Here is a 15,242-nt window from a genome sequence, read left to right as displayed (position 1 = left end):
GATTACGTGCATTCGTAAACTGCGGAACTCCTGTCGCGGTTTACATAGTTTATAAAAAAATGTATTTCGGTATCCATTTTACAAAATGTGTATTGTGGTAAATTTGAATGCCTATTTATTTAATATGGTAAATTGCCCTATATTTCATTATGCTATAAATAAAATAAAACACAAATTTTAAACACATAAAACAAATGTACTCGATACGTGAGAGATTACATGCTTAACATATCTTGTTTTACAATTTGTTGTTCTATTTAACCGATCCAAAACCCTATTACTCAAAAATAATATGCCAATTCTAATGTGTTACATTATTATTATGTATAAATGAATAGGCACTGCTATTTTAAATTCAAGTAATAACATATACTAATCTTGTTCTATGTATGCTGTGGTTGGGAGCTTAATTAAAAAAAATCAAATTCAAGTTTGTTCCGAAAAAATTTATCGTACGAAATCTAAAACATGGATTTGAAGATGTGAAAGAGGCCATTGTAAATGGGAAAGGTATTGAGGATAGTGGAGTAGAATGGCATTAGGACGTGTATTTTGGTGCCAAAGTAAAATGTCAATGCTTAGTACTTAGTACTAGCCAGAGCGCACATCGTTTAAGGAGCAACGAGGAAGCAAGTCCAAACACTATAAAATGAAGCAGCTATTAACATTATAAAATACAAAGTCATGTGTTAAGTATATAGCGAACTATTCTTTCGCCTTTTACTAAAAAATACCGTGTGCTTGTCACTTTAAATGATATACGATTTCAGCAATGTAGTGAAAAATATTTTTTTATTTAAGATGATGTTATGTTTATCTATTTCTCTTTATAATTACAAAGTATAGAATAATTTAATTTAGAAAAAATGTTTGGGGTATATTGATATAAAGGTATGTTGTTGGCATAAAAACATGGATTAAATTTTTTTATATAACAATAAAAAATTACACGTTAGATGTCCTTAATTTAGGTAATTTGGACTCAATTTATTTTTTTGTCTTTTTATTTATATCGTTTATATTATAAATAATTTAATTATGAATATATTTTGTTTATACTATAATAAGATAAAACACAAATTTTAAACACATACAATGAATGTACTCGTGAGAAATTACATACTTGACATATATTATTTTACAATTTGTTGTTCTATTTAACAGATTTAAAATCCTATCAGTCATGAATAATACGCCAATTCTAAAGTGTTGTTACATTAATATTATGTATGAATGAATAGGGTATCAACGTATACTAATCGTTGTTATTGATAACTTGTTCCATGTATATTGTGGTTAGGAGCTTAACTAAAAAAAATCTAAAACATGGATTTGAGAATGTGAAAGAAGCCATTATAAATGAGAAAGGTATCGAGGATAGTTAAGCAGTATCGCATTAAGATGTGTATTTTAGTGCGAAAGCGAAATGTCAGTATTTTACTTAGTACTAGCTAGAGCCTACATCGGAGCAACGATGAAGTAAGTCCGAACACTATAAAATGAAGCAGCTATTAACATTATAAAACACGGAGTCGTGTGTTAAGCACTTAGTGAATTTTTCTTGACATACGCTTATTTTTTAAGAAGATTCTCTATCTAAGAGAATTATACTCTTACATCAATTCTAAGAATTTTGCTAGGGAGACAATGAGAAATTTTGACAATGTGTATAATAGGAATTAGTCTAATAGAGATAAATAATAAAAATTTTTCCACAGATTATCCTAAATTCAAAAATTTTCATTTATATATTTCACATCAAATTTCAAATTTCAAATTTCCTAATTTTAAATTTTAAATTTTCAAAAAAATTTAATTAATTATTTCAAAAAAAAAATAATAATCTAAAATTCTAATTTACTAAACCATTTCACTCCAATATCCTCTTTTTTTCAACCGGCGGCCACCCCCACCTTCATCAATAATCATCCCACTTCACCTTCACTACTTGACTTGCCACACGCCACTCGCCCTTAGTAAAAATAATCATCCACATAAGAATAAAAATAATCATCCATTTACCTAATAAATTGAACATCCAACATATTTTAATTATATATAACTAAACTCAATCCAGTCAAAACAATAATCTACGTAAAAATTAAAATAACCATCAGTATACCATTAAAATAGAAGAAGAAGGAGATGAATAAATAGAAAAAGCAACTATGATCATCCAACAATTTAATTTTTATTAAAAAAGAAAAATGTATAATTTGCCATGTGAATCTTATGATTTGATGTAACCATAAAATGGAAAAGAGAAAGTATAGGGAGCAAATGAAATATTTGTACAATGTGTACAATGAAGGTTTAAGAATGTTCGATTCAGTATTAGAGATATAACCATTAGTATTATCTTTTCTCATCAGTTGAAGTTTTTGGGATGAGTGGTCTCATGACATGGTATCAGATTTCTAGATCCGAAAGGTCAAGAGTTCAATCCTTAGAGAACCCCAAAATCAGCTTAAGAGTTTTTGGGATGAGATGTTTGTTATCCCTAGTACCCGGATGGTTATTCATTTTTTAACTCATAGCCCATTGTATACATTGTTTGGCTCCCTAGTAGGACTCAATAGAAAAATAAAAAAAAGGAAAAAAAAAGTTTGAACAAATGAGGAGAAGACAACGACGGTAGGTGTGAGGGGCCGTCCAATGATCCACCTTCAACTTGCTGACGAAGGAGGCAGGAGCCCGGCAGACGCGCACACCGTGCAAGTTACTGCGCGGAGACAGGCCGGCGAAGGAGGTTGGGTGCTGCAGTTTTGATCGGCATTGATGAAGGTTTCAGGTCACGCGGCGCCGCGGCGGTGGAAGTTGAGCAGCGACCGTGCATCGGTTTGGCGATGAGAGAGAATGGAAAGAGAGAGAGAGAGAGTGAGGGAGATCGGTTGGAGGTGTTCGTAACTATTTGGAATCCTTATTTGTTTTGTATTTAAAATTAAAAATAATTTTATAATTAATTAATTTAATTATCATTTAATATTAATTTAAAAAATATTCTCATTGTACACATTGTACACTAATTATATTAGCTTAGGGCTGACAATGGGTATGGTAGGGTAGGGTTTGGACTCTACCCTAATTCTACCCGCGGGTTGAAAATTTTATTAAAACTCTACCCTACCCTACCCACGGGTTAAAAATCTCTCAACCCTAACCCTACCCGCACCCTAAAGTTCTAAACCCTACCCTATCCTACCATACCCGCAGAAATATCAACTTTTTTCAAAGTAAATATAAAATTCAATCATTTCAAATTTTATACATATTAATAACATAAAAAATAAAAAACTAATGCTCTAAATTACTAAATTAACTAATTAGTTTAGTGATTGTTCATTTATTGTAAGTCATTACATAAGAGAGGTTGTGGGTTCAACTCTTACTACTTTCACTATATACTTATTTTTTAATAAAATATGTGTTATATATGAGGTGCGGGTAGGGTAGGATAGGGTACACCCTAAACCCGTATCCTATCCTACTCGCAGGCATACCCGGACCGTACCCTAGGACCGTACCCTACCTACCAAACAGATTGGACTGGGTTGGGTACTCGCGGATACGGTATGAATTGCCAGCCCTATATTAGCTCCTCGTACTTTCTCATTAATTTAATTTAGGCAGAATGTTTGGGGTCTATTGGTATGTTGTTAAAGTCATGAACTAATTTTTTTATATAAATATATTAAATATTTTATTTATTAATATATATTGAAAGATATTTTATTTATGGTTTAATTACTTTATTGGTTGTTTTACCAAATTTTTAATTAGATTTTTATATTTTTTTCTGTTTAATTAGGTGTCTACTCTACTTTTAATTTTGTAATTAATGTTAAAATTAACATAATATTTTTACCAAAGTACATGCCGTCAAAGATTTAATTAAGTTTTTAATTATAAATACCTTTAATTTGCGAAAAAATATTCAGTTAACTCTAATATTTTTTACATTAGGAAGAACTTAATTACAAAATTAAAGCAGTGTAGGGACCAATTGAAAGAAAAAAAAGTATAAGAACCTAATTAAAAATTTAGTGAAACTATAGAGGCGTAATTAAACCTTTATTTATCTATTGGTATTATTATTTTAATTTAGGGTAGAGTATACTTTTGTCCCTGAAGTTTGCTAAAAGTTTCAAAAATATCCCTAAGTTTTGATTTGTTTCAATTTTGTCCATCAAGTTTTTGATTTGCATCAATTTTATCCTAATTATTAATTTTTTGATAATTAATATTTTTCTTTTCAAATATACCCCTCCCTTATACCTATCATCATCATCATCATCATCATCACAAATCTCTTTCTCTCCTTCTTTCTCTCTTTTATGATGAAGATGATAATGATGATGATGATGATAGGTATAAGGAAGGGGTATATTTGAAAAGAAAAATATTAATTATCAAAAAATTAGTAATTAGGATAAAATTGATGCAAATCGAAAACTTGATAGACAAAATTGAAACAAATCAAAACTTAGGGATATTTTTGAAACTTTTAACAAACTTTAGGAACAAAAAATATACTTTACCCTTTAATTTAAATAGAACTCAAAAGAGTATATAATTTTTTAACTAAAATTAGTATTTCAATTAGTATTATTTAATTTTTTTAAAAAAATCATCAGTATAAATATGAAAAATATAATATAGTGTGAAAGAGATAAAAACCAAATGAATGCACAATTATAAGAGTAGTTATTGACAATTTTTTCTCTCATTTTATACTAATTTACTATTAATTTTATTTTTAATTTAAATTTTATTATATCTAAATTTTTTTGATAAATTAATTTAATTTAATTTAAATAATAATTATATTTTTATTTTATAAATCGATCTAAATTATATTATAAATATTTTGAGAGAATTAAACATTTTGTACATACTTACTTATGTTATTTATTTTTACTTTTTTTACTTCGATGTTATTTTTATTTTGTTAGTTTATAGATAAATTCTTCTTGTAATTCTATGTACTCTTGTACTTTCAACATACTCTCATTTTCTATTAAATTAGTTTATATTTAATGTACAAAATTTGAAATTATATAACTATTTTAATCATTTTACATAATTATTTTAGTTTTTTCTATGTCTATCCAAAAATAACACAATATATTATATTAGTGTCTTATATATTATATCCAAATACAATACACAGAATAATTCTCAGTGTTTCTATTCTATTGTTTCTAGCTCAGGATTCACTAAAACAAATGCAACCTAATAAAAAAATACATAGGATTAAATGCAAGGAAAAAATATATAAAAATAATTCATTCACTACAAATGGCGCCATGTTAACTGCGGGTATTTTACTCAAAAAGGCGATCAACATTCTCACATCCAGCACAGTGCATCCGTAAGTTATCTTCACTTCTATGTTATAACCATCAACGGCTGTGACATGAAGAAATCTGATAACATTCATTGAGAGAAGAGAATTTGCGTAGGATTAGCTTTTGATTGTAAATTTGAAGATGAATATTGTTATTTATAATTTCATAACTTGTGTATTTTTATTTTTATTTTTTTATTTATAATTTTGTAAATCTATTTTGTCTATTTATAATTTCGTAACTTGTATATATTAAGTTATTATATTTATTCTTAATTTTATTACTTCCATACTATTTTTATTTTGTTAGTTTATAGATTAATTCTTGTAATTTTATGTACTCCCACGTACTCTTTTTTATTAAATTAATTTATATTTAATACATAAAATTTGAAATCACATGACTATTTTAGTTATTTTGTATAATATTTTAATTTTTTATGTTTATTTTTTAGTATTTTATATATTGTATTCAAACATAATACACACAAAATAATTTTAAGTGTTTTTATTTATTAGTTCTGTTACGGTAGGTAACCGGAGATGAATGGGTTGGATGGCGCTGGTTGGCCCAGTCGTCTGAGGGAGGAAGTCTTTGAGCGAGTCTGCGTCTTGGGGGCCTCCGTCCGACTTGTGAGTATGAACGAATGGGGGTGGTACCTGCAAAGACACTCCGATGCCTAAGTCAGCAACGGTGTGAGCAGGTCTAGAGAGTATTGGGACTTAGAGATACCTGAGAGGTGTCAGTGTATTTATAGTGGTAAGCCAATAACCACCGTTGGAGTAGTGCCACTTTTCTAGGGTGTTAACCGTCCCTTTATCTTAGGGAAGTTAAGATATGGCTAGTGAAGTGGTTAGAGAGATTCTAGGGGCAGTTACTCATTCAAATGAGTACTTATCTGCCAGTTAATCCTCGTTCCCGACTTCTTTAGGGCAAGTCGTTACTAGTTCCGACTTCGTAGCGATTAATCTGGTGAAAGGTGAGGCCAGCCCTTTGGGTTGGGCCTTTTTATTTAGATCCTGGGCCTTATTCGTTGGGCCAGGGTATGAACAGTGCCCCTACTCGAGCCCAATTTCTCTTTAAGATTTGGGTTCGAGTATACTACTCGGGGTTGTAGCCGACTTGTTGGGGGACCGACGTGATGTTCCGAAACCGACGTGACTTTTTGTGACCTTTTGGTTCTGACAGTTACATCTAATCAAGCGTCATGTCCGTTAGGGATGTGCGTAGGGATTGATGGTCTTGGTAACGGTGCATTTTCATTAATGACTGCCCCGTTTTTACCATTGTGCCCCTAACGTACTTATAAATACTTTCCCTTTCTTTCATTGTTTCGTTTCTGCGATTTTTCAAATTTTCCCCTTCATTTGTTCGTGCTGTGTTCTTGTATCTTCGAAGGCTTTTCGTTTCCTTCAACCCTCATTTTCGGATAAAGGTTTGTTCTTTTGTAACATGCTTTTCTATTTGCATGCCTTCATTTTGTAGATAGGTTGGTTTGTAGACTTCAGTTCCGTACTTCCTCCTTTAGAGATCGTGTTTTTTATTTTCCTTTTCTTTTTCTCTTGTAGGTTTTTTGCTACCTTTTTTAAGAAAAAGAAATGGCTTCCGTAGATATCCTTTCTCAATGGGTTGATGTCACGGTCCTAGGGGAGGAACCCTCGGTCGATACTGAGTTTATTACCAACCTTCGCACTCACCACAAAATTTGTACTTCTGAGGATGACGAGCCAAAGTATGAATTGGTAGTCCCGGGTCCTGAAGACCGGGTTTGCTTTGGGAGGGTCAATGAGGCGGCTCCTCATTTTTTCTTTATGTATGAGTGCATGATCACCCGTTTGGGTGTTTTTCTTCCTTTTTCGAACTTTGAGATATCTGTTTTGCATCATTGCCGAGTTGCCCCTACCCAGCTTCACCCCAACTCTTGGGGTTTTTTGAAAATTTATCAATTTATTAGCCAGGCTTTGGAGTTCCCGACTTCTTTGAAGATTTTTTTCTATCTCTTCCATATGACCAAACCCTTCAGTGGGCTAAACAATAAACAACAATGGGTGTCTTTCCGAGCCATACAGGGTCGGAGAGTTTTTACCCTTTTTGACGATTCCTTCCATGACTTTAAAAATTATTTTTTCAAAGTTCAAGCCGTAGAGGGTCACCATCCCTTTTTTCTGGATGATAATTCTTCTCCCCGATTTCCTTTATACTGGCTGGAGGCCTCTCCCTACGAGAAATATGGTCTGGATGACCTGGATGAGGTAGAAGCAGCCATTGTGGGGTTTCTCCGAGAAGTGTGGGGGAGGGCCCCATACTTGGACACGAAAAAGTTTCTCCAGGGGTCTCCGACCTTTGTCCAGGCACAGCTAGGTAGCTTTTATTTGTTTGTTAGATTTCCGACTTGTCTGACTGACTTTTTCGACTTGTCTGATCTATCTGTTATTGTCCTTTCAGAGATGGCCAAGGCAAACGCTCAGGAGTCTTACCAAAAGGTCCAGGAGGCTAAAGCAAGGTCTTGCGCCAGGACTGGTGGCTCCAGGGCGGTTATCTCTCCTCCTCCTCCTCCTCGGAACGTTGGGACTCCCTCTCAGCCCATTGTGATTTCTTTTTCAACTTTCTCTCAGCCGCCCCCCTCTGCTCGACCTTCTCCTGAGCCAGATTTTAAGAAGCGCAAGACCTTAGAGTCTGGTTCTTCTGGTGAGGTGAAGGCGGATGCTCTTGCATCCGTCCGAAAGAACATCTATCCCCATGCTCGTATAAGCATGGATGATGCTTCTGTTTGGCGCCACCTTACCACTCTGGTCGAGGAGAGCCTCAAGGCGGCGGGGGTTTGTGGCAAACTCTTAGATATTTTTGAGAAGGCTCCTCTCAGCTCTTTAGGGATGACCTCGAGGGTCGAGGAGCTGGAAGGAAGGCTTCTCATATATCAGGAGCATGAGGGGAAGTTGAAGGAGGAAGTCGCCAAGCTGAGGGAGGAGAGAGATAACCTCCGGGAGAGGGAGAGGAAGTTGCAAGCCCAATGCAACATGGAGGTCGGTTTGAGGAAGACAGCACAGGATAGCTATCAAAGTTTGTTTAATGATCTTGTGTCTGTGAAAAATGATCTGCTGAATTCTCCGAAGGCATACGCCGAGTTGGAGGACTCTATTGCTGATGGCGCTGAGGAGGCTTGGAGGATCTTTAAGGAGCAGGTCGGAGTCATTGCTCCTGACTTGGACCTCTCTCCTTTAGATCCTGATAAGGTTGTCATCGATGGTGCCATTGTGGATCCCCCTGTCCCCGATATTATTTCCGAGTCAGATTTGAAGACTCGGGGGCAAAGGATTATAGAGTCTCCTCCTCGCCCTAAAGACGCCCCGAGTTCCTCCACAGTTCCTCCGACTTCCTCTACATCTCCTATGGATGCCTCTCTCCCCGGTCCTGGTGGTGTTCCTCCTGGCTCTGGTGATGGTGATCCGTCTACTCTCCTTCCTGAAAAATAATTTTGTTGGCTATATGGGGGCCCGGCCTGTGGGTCCCCTCTTTTTTAAACTCTTTATTTATTTTGGTAGTGTTTGAACAATTTTTTGGCCTTTTAAGGCCGTAAACAAAACACTTTATAGTGCCCTTTTTTAATAAGGGTTTAAGTTAAGAAATAAGTATCCCTTTTTTAGATAAGGGTTTAAGTTACCTTATGCGTGCATGCTTTTCTGATTGCGATTTTCCCTTTGATTTTTCTGGGAAAACCTTTTCTTTGGCTTTGTCTGCCTTTCTGAACCTTTTTATTTTAAGGATCTTTAGGACAGCCTTTTAATCTTTTCTTAGGTTTTTTCCTATCTCTCTTTGGTTATTCCTAGTACTCAATTTCGTTTCACTGAGTTTTTATGACTTAGGCTACTTTCGTGATTCATTTTTGTTTTACTCGGTTTCCCATTCCGACTTATGCGTCTGGATGTTTCCGAGTTTATCATGATCAACTTCTATAACCTCTTTACACCGACTTGTACCTCGTCGTTTTATCCTGACGACCATCTAGGTCGGTTCATGGGATTTTCACGTTTTGTCGAGCTTAAGTCAGTGCGTTTCGTCGAAAGAAAAAACGAAAAGGGAATTTGCAAGAGATATATATGAAAAAGATCTTTTATTAATTGGGGAGGTACCTTATTGCTACTAAGGGTTTTTGACAATCTATTTCCCTTAGTCTCTACTATGATGCCTCGTTAAAAACCCTTCTCCAGAAAAAACCCTTTGGTTTTGGGAAAAAATCATGAAGTTGGGAAAAGAGTACATCAGGGAGTAGAGTTCGCTTTTAGCTATAGTACCTTTTCATGTTACAAGCATGCCACGACCTGGGTAACTCGGTGCCGTCCAAGTCGGTCACCTTATAATAGCATTTTCCTAAGACCTCATTGATTTTGTATGGCCCTTTCCAGTTTGCAGCGAGCTTTCCTTCTCCTGATTTGTTGACTCCAATGTCATTTCTAATTAAGACCAAGTCGTCTGGGGTGAAACTCCTTCGAATGACTTTTTTGTTGTATCTTGTAGTCATCCTTTGCTTCAACGCTGCTTCTCTTATCTGGGCTTCTTCTCGGACCTCGGGGAGCAAGTCGAGCTCTTCCTTGTTCCCCTGTATGTTTCCAATCTCGTCGTGGAGAGTCACTCTTGGGCTTTGCTCATTGACCTCTATTGGGATCATGGCTTCTACGCCATAAACTAGTCGGAAGGGTGTTTCTCTAGTGGCGGATTGGGGGGTTGTTCTGTAAGCCCATAGCACTTGTGGGAGCTCTTCAGCCCAAGCTCCCTTTGCGTCTTGTAATCTTTTCTTCAGCCCTGCCAGTATGACTTTGTTGGCTGCCTCGGCTTGCCCATTGGCTTGCGGGTGTTCCACCGAGGTGAACTGGTGTTTGATTTTCATACTGGCTACCAGGCTTCTAAAGGTGGAGTCAGTGAACTGGGTCCCATTATCTGTAGTGATGGAATAGGGTATCCCATACCTTGTGATGATATTTTTGTAGAGGAACCTCCGACTTCTTTGTGCAGTGATGGTGGCCAGTGGTTCTGCTTCTATCCATTTTGTGAAATAATCTATTCCCACGATTAGGTACCTGACTTGTCCTGGCGCTTGAGGAAAAGGACCTAACAAATCCATCCCCCATTTTGCAAAGGGCCATGGAGAAGTGATACTAATGAGCTCCTCTGGGGGAGCTACGTGGAAATTTGCATGCATCTGACATGGTTGGCACTTTTTCACAAATTCTGTGGCATCTTTCTGCAAGGTTGGCCAGTAGAATCCAGCTCGGATCACTTTCCTGGCTAATGACCTGGCTCCGAGATGGTTTCCATAGATCCCACTATGCACTTCCTCTAATACCTCAGTGGTTCTTGAGGTCGGTACGCACTTTAACAATGGTGTTGATATCCCCCTTCTATAGAGAATATTTTTCACCAAGGTATAGTGTTGGGCTTCCCTTCGGATTTTCTTTGCCTCTTTCTCCTCCTTGGGGAGGATGTCGAATTTCAGAAATTCGACTAAGGGGTTCATCCATCCGAGGTTTAGTCCGACCACTTCGAAGACTTCTTGTTTGTCTTCTGTTTTTACCACTGAAGGTTCCTGGAGAGTTTCTTGGATCAGGCTTCTGTTATTCCCTCCTGGCTTGGTGCTTGCTAACTTGGATAGAGCGTCTGCCCTGCTATTTAGATCCCGAGTTATGTGTTTGACCTCGGTTTCTGCAAAGCGCCCAAGGTGTTCCAGAGTTTTTTCCAAGTACCTCTTCATGTTTGGGTCTTTTGCCTGATATTCTCCACTTATTTGGGAGGTCACCACTTGAGAGTCGCTGTATATCATCACCTTCGTAGCACCGACTTCTTCTGCCAGCTTCAATCCTGCAATCAAGGCTTCATACTCTGCCTGGTTATTTGAAGCTGGGAATTCGAATTTGAGGGAAACCTCTATCTGGGTTCCCCTTTCATCTACCAATATTATGCCTGCACCGCTTCCTGTTTTGTTGGAGGATCCATCTACATAGAGTTCCCATGTAGTTGGTTTATCCTCTTGATCTCCTGCGTATTCTGCAATGAAGTCGGTGAGGCACTGGGCTTTAATCGCCATCCGAGTTTCATACTTCAAGTCGAACTTGGAGAGCTCTATTGCCCATTGAACCATTCTTCCTGCAACATCCGTCTTTTGGAGGATTTGCTTCATGGGTTGGTTCGTGCGGACTCTTATTGTGTGAGCTTGAAAGTAAGGCCGTAGCCTTCGTGAGGCTACTACTAAGGAGTAGGCAAATTTCTCTAGTTTGCGGTACCTTAGCTCAAGGCCTTGTAGAACTTTACTGATGAAGTATACTGGGTGCTGACCGGCCTCGTCTTCTCTTATCAGGGCCGATGAGATGGCCTTGTCTGCTACAGATAAGTATAGGACGAGGTCTTCTCCGGCTATAGGTCGGGTCAAAATAGGAGGTTGGCTCAAAAACTTTTTGAACTCCTGGAACGCCTCCTCACATTCAGGAGTCCATTCAAACTGGTGTCCCTTTCTCAGTAGGGAGAACAGTGGAAGAGATCTTAGTGCTGATCCTGCCAAAAATCTGGAGAGAGCTGCCAGCCAGCCATTCAGCTGTTGGACCTCTCTCAAACAAGTCGGGCTTTTCATCTCCAAGATAGCTCTACACTTGTCGGGATTGGCTTCGATCCCTCTTTGTGTTAGCATGAATCCTAGAAATTTTCCTGCCTCCACTGCGAAGGCGCACTTTGCAGGATTTAGTCTCATCCCGTGCAACCTTATGGTGTCGAAGACTTGTGAAAGGTCAGGCAAGAGGTCGACTTCTTTCTTGGTCTTCACTAGCATATCGTCGACGTATACTTCCATTAAGCTCCCTAGGTGAGAGGCAAACACCTTATTCATCAACCTCTGATATGTGGCCCCTGCATTTTTCAATCCAAATGGCATGACCACGTAGCAAAAATTAGCTCTGGGCGTGATGAATGATGTTTTTTCCTGGTCTGGCTCATACATCGGGATTTGGTTATACCCCGAGTAGGCGTCCATGAACGACAAGTATTGATATCCCGAGCTGGAGTCCACTAGGGTGTCAATACTTGGCAGTGGATAAGGGTCCTTGGGACATGCCTTATTTAGGTCGGTGTAGTCGACACACATTCTCCATTTACCATTTTGTTTTTTGACTAGCACTACATTGGCTAGCCATGTTGGGTACTTGACTTCTCTAATGAAACCGGCTTCTAGGAGCGCTTGTACTTTCTCCTCTACTATTAGGGCTCGCTCTGGGCCGAGCTTGCGTCTTCTTTGTTGTACAGGTCGTGACCCCGGGTAAACCGAGAGCTTATGGGACATGAGCTCGGGGTCTATCCTAGGCATGTCGGAGGCCTTCCAGGCGAAGAGATCGGAGTTATCTCTTAGGAGCTTAGTCAACCCTTGTTTTAGGGTTTCCCCTAGGTTGGCCCCTATGTGAGTATTTTTTCCCTCCTCTTCGCCGACCTGTATCTCCTCGGTTTTTCCTCCCGGTTGTGGACGCAGCTCCTCTCTAGCCCTTGCGCCTCCGAGCTCTACTGTGTGGACTTCTCGGCTTTTTCCTCTCAAGTTTAGGCTTTCATTGTAGCATTTCCTTGCCAATTTCTGATCACCCCTTACCGTTGCTATCCCCGCTGAAGTCAGGAATTTCATACAAAGGTGAGGAGTGGATACCACCGCTCCGAGTCTATTAAGGGTAGTTCTGCCAATTAAAGCATTATATGCTGACCCTACATCGATGACTATGAAGTCTATGCTCAGAGTTTTTGATTTTTCCCCTTTTCCAAAAGTGGTATGGAGGGGCAAAAATCCTAGTGGCTTTATTGGCGTGTCGCCTAGTCCATATAAGGTGTCGGGGTAGGCTCTTACTTCTTTCTCATCCAACCCTAGTTTGTCGAAAGCGGGTTTAAAAAGGATGTCCGCTGAGCTTCCCTGGTCTACTAGGGTTCTGTGGAGATGAGCATTTGCTAGGATCATAGTTATTACCACTGGATCATCGTGTCCAGGGATTATTCCTTGCCCATCTTCCTTTGTGAATGAAATGGTGGGGAGGTCGGATAACTCTCCTCCGACCTGGTAGACTCTCTTGAGGTGTCTTTTGCGAGAGGATTTGGTGAGTCCCCCTCCCGCGAACCCTCCTGAGATCATATGGATATGTCTCTCCGGAGTCTGCGGTGGTGGGTCTCTTCTATCCATATCGTCTCGCTTTCTCTTCCCATGGCTATCCGACCTTTCTATGAGATATCTGTCGAGCCGACCTTCCCTAGCCAGCTTTTCTATCACATTTTTAAGGTCGTAGCAGTCGTTTGTGGAGTGACCATATATTTTATGGTACTCACAGTAGTCGCTGCGGCTCCCCCTTTTTTATTTTTAATGGGTCTAGGGGGTGGCAGCCTTTCAGTATTACAAATCTCTCTGTATACATCCACTATGGAGGCCTTTAGAGGAGTATAAGAGTGATATTTCCTTAGTCTATCGAGACCGAGTTCTTCCTTCTTTTTGGTTTCCCTCTCTCTTTCTTTTGTTGAGGGAGGGTGCCCAGGTCGCCAACTCAGGTCTCTTAACTTAGCATTTTCCTCCATGTTGATGTACTTTTCAGCTCTTTCCTGTACATCACTTAGAGAGATGGGATGTCTTTTGGATATGGACTGTGAGAAGGGACCTTCTCTGAGCCCATTGACTAACCCCATTATGACTGTCTCGGTGGGCAGGTCTTGAATCTCTAAACATGCTTTGTTGAACCTTTCCATATAGGCTCGTAAGGATTCTCCGACCTCCTGTTTTATTCCCAGGAGGCTTGGTGCATGTTTAACTTTGTCTTTCTGGATAGAGAACCTCATCAAGAATTTCCTTGAGAGGTCTTCAAAACTGGTAACCGACCTCGGGGGGAGGCTGTCGAACCACTTCATCGCCGCTTTTGACAAGGTTGTCGGAAAAGCTTTGCATCGCGTAGCATCAGAAGCGTCAGCCAGATACATCCGACTTTTAAAGTTGCTCAGATGATGCTTTGGATCAGTGGTTCCGTCGTAGAGGTCCATGTCGGGGCTTCTAAAGTTTCTCGGAACTTTTGCCCTCATTATGTCCTCACTAAAAGGATCTTCCCCTCCTAGGGGGGACTCTTCTCTACTATCACGGGAGTTCCGACCTTTGAGGGAGGATTCTAGCTTTAAGAGTTTTTCCTCTAACTCTTTTCGTCTATCCGTCTCCTCTCTTAGGTGCTTTTCTATCTCCCTTTGTCGCTCCCGTTCCTGTTCTAGCTGTTCCAAACGACTTTGGTGGATATGGACTAATCCCATAAGCTCAGTTGAATGGGACTGTCCGTCCTTCTCTGACTCACGGCCTTCTGAGGAATTCACCTTCGGGGTTTTGACTCCGGAGGTTCCTTCTTTGTGTTGATCGTTGGTTTCCTGGTGGAGGGTTAGGTCCGCGTCACTATTTCTGGTGTCCAGATTCTCTTGTTCAGAATCTGTTTCCACATGACCCTCCTCAGGGGACCTGTCCGCCATCACTGGTTGATCTCTCGGGTCCCCGGCAACGGCGCCAATGTTATGGTAGGTAACTGGAGATGAATGGGCTGGATGGCGCTGGTTGGCCCAGTCGTCTGAGGGAGGAAGCCTTTGAGCGGGTCTGCGTCTTGGGGGCCTCCGTCCGACTTGTGAGTATGAACGAATGGGGGTGGTACCTGCAAAGACACTCCGATGCCTAAGTCAGCAAGGGTATGAGCAGGTCTAGAGAGTATTGGGACTTAGAGATACCTGAGGGGTGTCAGTGTATTTATAGTGGTAAGCCAATAACCACCGTTGGAGTAGTGCCACTTTTCTAGGGTGTTAACCGTCCCTTTATCTTAGGGAAGTTAAGATATGGCTAGTGAAGTGGTTAGAGAGATTCTAGGGGCA

General features: G+C 39.2%; 1 protein-coding gene and 1 pseudogene across 1 annotated transcript; one reads left to right on the top strand and one right to left on the bottom strand.

Moving 5' to 3' along the window:
• Positions 1-680: 680 nt before the first annotated feature.
• LOC148569939 (U5 spliceosomal RNA) lies at positions 681-790 on the top strand (annotated as a pseudogene).
• Positions 791-10,415: 9,625 nt separating this feature from the next.
• Positions 10,416-11,520, bottom strand: LOC148569938 (uncharacterized). Its single transcript, XM_088506742.1, has 2 exons — positions 10,570-11,520; positions 10,416-10,454 (listed from the first exon to the last, which is right to left on the bottom strand). The coding sequence occupies exons 1-2, from the start codon at positions 11,518-11,520 to the stop codon at positions 10,416-10,418; spliced, it is 990 nt and encodes a 329-aa protein (XP_088362868.1).
• Positions 11,521-15,242: the final 3,722 nt, after the last annotated feature.

Source organism: Arachis ipaensis, chromosome B3 (assembly GCF_059453495.1).
Source record: "Arachis ipaensis isolate K30076 ecotype BB chromosome B3, ASM5945349v1, whole genome shotgun sequence".
Lineage (NCBI taxonomy): Eukaryota > Viridiplantae > Streptophyta > Magnoliopsida > Fabales > Fabaceae > Arachis > Arachis ipaensis.
Note: the sequence above shows the minus strand (reverse complement) of the source record. Positions and strands in the feature narration are given on the sequence as shown.